Here is a 6,585-nt window from a genome sequence, read left to right as displayed (position 1 = left end):
CAAATAGTCCCGCCATATGCAGACCTACCACTGGCTTCACGTTATTCCTCTTAAAGCGAAACTCCTAGGCCATGACAGGCTCCTGGGTACTAATCGCCCATGGCTTAGGAGCCTGTCACTCATCTGCTTTAAAATTGCACTGCGTGTGTGCACACACACACCTCTCTCCCTCTCTCCCTCTTTCTGCCTCTCTCTCTCTCTCTCTCTGCCTCTCTCTCTGCCTCTCTCTCCCTCTCTCTCTGCCTCTCTCTCTCTCTGCCTCTCTCTCTCTCTCTCTCTGCCTCTCTCTCCCTCTCTCTGCCTCTCTCTCTCTCTCTCTGCCTCTCTCTCTCTCTCTCTCTGCCTCTCTCTCTCCCTCTCTCTCTGCCTCTTTCTGCCTCTCTCTCTCTGTCTCTCTCTCTCTCTGACCCCCTGCCTCTCTCTCTCTCTCTCCCTCTCTCTCCCTCTCCCTCTCTCTCTCCCTCTCTCTCTGCCTCTCTCTCTCTGCCCCTCTCTCCCCGCTTGGTGGCACTGGAGACCTTCCCATTGGACTCTGCTCCTGCAGGCTCTGCTTCCTTAGCCTCTCATCCTGACCCCCCAACCCAGCCCCTTTCAGCCCACACAGCCCCTTGTTTCCCTCTTCTGGGGACTCTGAGCCCCCAGGGAGCGGCCCAAGGCCTCAGGCCATCAGCAGCCAGCCCGCTGAGCAGCCATCAGGACACCAGATATTAGCCTGGGTCACAGCGGTTCCAGGCTCAGAGGCTGAGCGTCCATAGATGGGACAGAAAGGGCTGGAGCCCAACCTCAACCCCCTTGCCACCCGGGCTCATCACCATGGACCTCTGCTCACGCCCTTCTGTAAAGGGACAGACCCCCCCCCCCATAGACGGGAGAGGAGGGCAGGGTGGAGACAAGGTCGGACGGGACCTGTGGTGGCCAGGTCTGTTCCGCACCTGGGACTGGGACTGGAGGTCCCTGCTTCACTTGCTCTCCTGTGGGGAGCTCCAGGCTGCCTCCACAGGCTGCAGAACTTCCTCCTCTCCATCTGCAGAAAGCCACCCGTGTTCCCGTCCTTGGCTTGGAAGAGCCTACCCCATTGGCCACTGTGCGCTTGGGGAGTGGAAGGTTCTGGTTATGAAGAGGGCCCCAGGGCCACAGCCTCACTTCCTGCCCCTCAGTGATACAGTACTGGCCAAGCGCCTGAGCAACCAGAGCCAGGGAGATGCAAGCGCGCCCTCCAGTGGCCACAAGTTACAACTGCATCCCCACCCAGCCTCCACCCGCGCCCGGGCCTGGCCCAATTGATCCTGAGGCCAGGCAGCCAGCCACCCGGTCCTGAAGGTGTCACTTGCCCCAGTGAAAGGGAGCAAAGAAGCATCAGAGCAAAGCTTCACACACGTGCAGACGAACCTCCACCTTTTATTCTGGTGTCAAAAATAAGGATACATGTTCCATGAGGTCAAAGAAATCACATTAGGTCCCTCAGTTTGAGAACATGAGTCCAGGGCTAAGTCATGTCCACCTGATGCTATGTTTCCACCTGAGTAACTGAACTGTCGAGTGGCTGTTAACGGCTACTTTGCCTCAGTTACATAAGGAGCTTTAGACGCATGTACCCATTGCACTGACCAGCCTCCTGAGCCAGACTCCCTGGGTGAGGCAGGACTGTGGCTTTTCTAGCATGCTTCTCCAGCAAGGTAAACTTTGTCTATGCTGATAGCTGGGAACCAGTGGGCAGGACTGTCAGCTCACGGGGTCAGCGACATGTTTCACTCGGGTTTGGATTCCCCTAGTACTGGCCTATATTGAGTGTCCGAGGGCATCTGAAATGAACAGAGAATGAAGGGGTGCACAGAAATGATCCTGAGGTCCCCTCGGCTTTGACAGCTTGTTAAGTATGGTTCCAACAGACACAGCAACACACGGGGACACACACACACACACACACACACACACAGTGCACGCGGGGGGCTGCGGCCCGCCACCCGACAGGTGGGCCTGATGCCCACCCTCCTCCTCGGCCCCAAGGACAACCCCACCTTGTGCAGCTCCAGGCCCAGGGCCAATTACAAGCCTCACCAGAAGGGAGGAGGGTGGCTCAGCAGGAAGGCGGGAGTGGCAGTGCCTCACGCAGGTGGCGCGCGGGCAGCCGACTCACGCTTGGCTGGACAGAGACAATGGCGGCTGCCCCCTCCAGCCAGCTCCTTCCCACAGGCAGAGCCCCAAGTCCCTGAATCTCCTGGAGCCTCCCCTAGAGAACAGTCCCAGCTGGGAGGCAGCCAGAGGGCAGGACAAGGGGATTTCCCAGGGGAGGGTAGCAAGGCCCCAGGGAGCTGGCCGGGAGCAGAGGGGGCGTCCCGGCAGCCCCCAGGAATGCAGCTGTTGGGGGTGCACAGGAACAGGTGCACCCCTGTCAGGAGGTGCAGGGAGCCTCCCTCCTGACCCCCACCCTACTCTGCTGGGGTAGTACTCAGCACTCCAGGGCTCTCCAGAGCTGCGGCCCCGCCCCACCAGCCCTTACTCAGGCCATCAGAGCCTCTGCTGGCCATTAAGTGGACAGGAAGCTCTCATGTGTCCCAGAGCACGGACAACTATAATAGGGGAGAGGAGCCACAGGAGACAAAGGCCTTGCAGCCCCCTGGATGCTTGAAACCTGCCCAGGTCCCCACCAGAAGGCTGTCTCCTCAGCAGGCAGGGCCTGAGGAACCTGAGTCATAAGCTGGGACCTGCGTCTGCCAAGAGTCCCTGCTCTGTCCTGGGGCCTCCCTAACAGGTTACCCAATTCCCACAGCCAGGGCGTCCCGGGCCGTGGCTCCTTGGCTGGAGGGCTCCCAAGCTCATTCCCAGAAGCCCAGGCCCACATGGGGCGGTCCTGGATTCTGGGGACGGAGGTGGGATGGGTCCCTGAGACTGGAGCCCAAGCCCCGCTTGACCTTCCTCTTCGCTTGGGAGTGGTGAGGAGCAGGGGCAGCAGAGGGCCTGCAGGGGCCAGGAGCAGGCACAGCGTATCAGGAAGGGCCACCAGGAAAAGAGCTTTGTCCTCCAGCAGAGGGTGGGGCAGGCCCGTCCCTCACCAAGAACCCAGTGAAATAAAGGTCCTACGCAGGTTCATTGCAGGTCCACCCAGAGCAGGGCCAGCGTCAGAAGCGGCCCCAACTTCACAGCTGATTGCGGGTCCGCTTGGGGATGATCTTCCGGTAGGTTCTGCGCTCTGAGACGTTGCGCTTCACCTTGGCTGTGGTGGGGGCCTCGTCCTGGTGCAGGGACGGGCTGGAGTGGGATTTCTTCAGGCTGGGCTTGGGCTCCCGCAGGCCTCCGGCTTCCCTCCCTAGCCGCTCCTCCCACAGGGCCAGGTCCCCGGAGGGACAGCGCAGCCGGGCCACCAGCAGCTGCACATATGTCTCATAGCGGGTTTTCTGCAACACAGAGGCAAGGGCCTCAGGCCGGGGAGGCTGGATTCACGAGGGCAGCTCGCGCTTGGGTGCACGAAGCCATGGCAACAGAGGCCTCTGCCGTGCCCAGGGGGCTGCCCGGGCCTGAGCAGCCAGGCTGCAGAGACGTCTCCAAGTCCGGCTGTAACCACGGAGGTGCCGCAGTGCCGCGAGGCCCGTCTCCAGGCCACGCTACAACTGAGACCCTGAAAGATGCGTCCCACTGCGCCTGGGGTCTGTTACACTACAAGCGCCCTCACATCTGCACGGAGCCCCCGTGGAGTCTGAACAGCATTTTAACAACTGGCATCCGCGGCTCAATGCCACGTATCCAGCCCTCGTCTGAACTGGCATCCCATCTCCGGTTCCCGGGTTACAAAGCACTTTCCTGACCCCACCCCACGGCATCCTCACCCTTGCCTGGGAGGTCGGATGGTACCGATCGCCGACTCTGGTCAGAAAAAGGAGGACTGAGGCCAAGCAAGGGCTGAAGGGCCCAGCCAGCAGGCCGTGGTGGGAGAGGCTGGGTCCTTTCAGCCACACCCTGAGGCCTCTGGGAAGCAGGAGCTCACAGCCATGGGGATGACGGCCCAGCAGTGATATGCACACCCCACCTGACTTCCTTGATTTCTCACATTGCACCTGGCCTGCCCTTGCTGCCCAGCGGGCCCACAACCTAAGCAGGACAGCCAGGACCTCTGAAGAGGACCCTCAGCATTAGCGTCCCAGAATGTGCACTGATGTGAAGCCAAAGAACTGGGGTGGGGGGGGTCAGGTGAAAACACATTTTGGAATCAATCGTGGGCTAATGAAGGTCTTGCCTTAGTTAGGACCCTATGTGGGGCACCCCCAGGAGTGACTGGAGCAACAGTAGTCTTGGGGGTGGGGACACATTGTTTACTCTCTGTGCCTCAGTTTCCCCACCTATAAAAAGGATGAGTGTACACTGCCCAGAGGCCATTAGATAATCATATGACATAATTCATGTGAGTAATGCAAGACCACACACACTACCTGTTATGGGTAGGTACTGGAGGAATAATTCCGCTAAAATAAAGTTTATCCTTACACTTGGAAAAAGTCAAACTCAGGAGGAAAAAACAATAGAAAGAGTCCTCTATCCGTTTTGGGACAAGCGTTGCTATGCACCTCCAGGATGCGAGGTGAAGGGGCCACAAATTGTACACTCCTGCGGGCGGGTGCACAGCAGCGCGCACCTCCGCCTCCAGGCGGCGGCAGCGACGGCTGCAGGGACCGAGGCAGCCAGGAGGGGGCGGCAGCGCGCCGCGGCGCCTCACCTCGTACTCCAGGTACTCCTTCCGCAGGCGGTACTCCTCCAGCTCCCGGCTGCGGCCCCGTCGCTCAGGTAAGTTCCTCTGCAGATCTAGCAGGTCGTCAGAAGCCGCGTCTAGGCAGTTCTCGTGGGATCGATGCTGCTCCTCCTTGGAGCGGGAGGCGGTGGGTAAGTTGGACCCCGTCGTGGCCTCACACCCTACCGGTGCTCCCGAGGCCCAGGTGTGCAGCTTCCCGCCCCTTCTCCCTCCCAGGCCCAGGTGTGCAGCCCTTCCCGCTCTCGTTCCCTGGCCAGGCAGGTGCGCGGCCCTGCCCCCCACGCCCTCCTCGGCGCCCCACCGGGCAGGGAGCCTACCAGGGAGCTCTGAGCAGGGCCCACCGGCAGGATGGGTCGCACGAATCGGCGCTGGGAGCCCACGGCAGCGGGGAAGGGCGGCGCCGAGTGCGTGGCGGCAGCCAGGTTGATGCGCGCGATCCAGGAGGTCATCTCCTTGGCGGTGCTGCAGGAGGAAAGGTCGTGGGTCGCGAGTCTGCCCTGGCACCCGCTCCCCATCCCACAACGTGTGTGCTGCACACCCTCCCAGCCGCTCAGGGCTCCACCTCCAAAAACCAGAAGCCCTGCACCACAAGGTGGCTGCCCTCTGCCTGAGGTTTTTGATCTATTAAAGAGGAAAATCCAGAGCCATCTGAAGCCACCTGTAAGCCCAGACAGCTTGGGAGGCTGAGGCAGCAGGAGCCATCGCCGGAAGCCAGCCTCAGCAACTTAGTGAGATCCTGTCTCAAAATAGGTTAAAGGGAGCTGAGGTGTAGTCACTGCTGTGTGCTTCCCCAGCATGCCCGACCCTGGGTTCAATCCCCAGAACGGAGGGGGCCGGGATCCAGTGTCAAAAACTGAGTGACCTCCTAGAATCCTGTATCCAATACCGGCAGACTTGACCCCGAACGAGAAGGCAAGGTGATGCCCCAGGGAAGCTGGTCACGCCTGGGACCGGCCACTCCTGGCTTCATCTGCATTCCCAGCACCTGTGCTGGCCACAGCCCCCTACAGTTCCTGGTCAGGAGGGTTGGGCCAGCAGATGTCGGAGGTGTCAGGGGCAGGGGAGAGGAGACCTAGGGCCCGAGCCGGGCCACTGTCTCCACCCCAGGACTCACGGAGCCTGGAAGAGGTAGAGGCGCCAGTCGGCAGTCCGCAGCTGGAAGACGTGGGGCTTCTTGGTGTAATGGGTGGCAGGGGTGGCCAGCGAGTGGTGCACCCCCACGGGCTCGTCCACCATGTGCCCAACCAAGCTGTCCCCTTCTAGGCAGCGGTCCTCTCCCTGCCAGCAGGCGCGGGGCTCAGAGAGGGGTTGGTCCCCAGCTGTGACCCTCCAATAGCCCGGACCCCCACCCCGTCCACCCCCCAGGGTTGACGTCCTCCTACCTTCAGGAAGTAGAGGACCATTCCTCGCAGCAGGGTGTGGAACATCTTCCAGCCTCGCTTGCCCCACGGCGCTGTCCCAGGGGGACACAAAGGCAAGTGGTCGCCTGGGTCCAGACGCAGGGGTGCACGGGCTCGCCCCACCCTCAGCCCGTCCACTCCCCACCAGGACGCGCAGAAGCACACTGAGCACCAGAAACCCCAGAAGGCGTAGGTCTAGGATCTCCACGCCCCACTCCTGCTCCAAACGGCACCGGAGAACTATTTGCATACAAACGTGGGTAGTCATGCCGACCATCTCTTGCACCCCAACACCCACAACCCCAGGTAGGAACACATCCATTCCAACCGGTCCACTCACATCTTCCTGCAAAGCATGGTGCTCAGGGGGCCCTGGGCCCTCACGCTGTGCCCCCCACCCCCTGAGCACCAGCCTCTCCCTTGCCCCATCCTCCCAACCTCCCC

At 61.2% G+C, this 6,585-nt stretch overlaps 1 protein-coding gene across 2 annotated transcripts in view; it reads right to left on the bottom strand.

The window, feature by feature from the left end:
- Nucleotides 1–1,378: 1,378 nt before the first annotated feature.
- Nucleotides 1,379–6,585, bottom strand: part of Psd4 (pleckstrin and Sec7 domain containing 4) — a 32,326-nt gene continuing 27,119 nt past the window's right edge. For both annotated transcript variants that reach the window (XM_047522615.1, XM_047522616.1), the window contains exons 13-17: nt 6,124–6,194; nt 5,856–6,019; nt 5,059–5,203; nt 4,709–4,852; nt 1,379–3,395 (exon numbers count right to left, since the gene is read on the bottom strand). In XM_047522615.1, coding sequence (XP_047378571.1) covers nt 3,138–3,395; nt 4,709–4,852; nt 5,059–5,203; nt 5,856–6,019; nt 6,124–6,194 — 782 coding nt within the window. In that variant the 3' untranslated portion in view covers nt 1,379–3,137. The remainder of the gene's footprint in view (nt 3,396–4,708; nt 4,853–5,058; nt 5,204–5,855; nt 6,020–6,123; nt 6,195–6,585) is intronic.

Source organism: Sciurus carolinensis, chromosome 13 (assembly GCF_902686445.1).
Source record: "Sciurus carolinensis chromosome 13, mSciCar1.2, whole genome shotgun sequence".
Taxonomy (NCBI): domain Eukaryota; kingdom Metazoa; phylum Chordata; class Mammalia; order Rodentia; family Sciuridae; genus Sciurus; species Sciurus carolinensis.
Note: the sequence above shows the minus strand (reverse complement) of the source record. Positions and strands in the feature narration are given on the sequence as shown.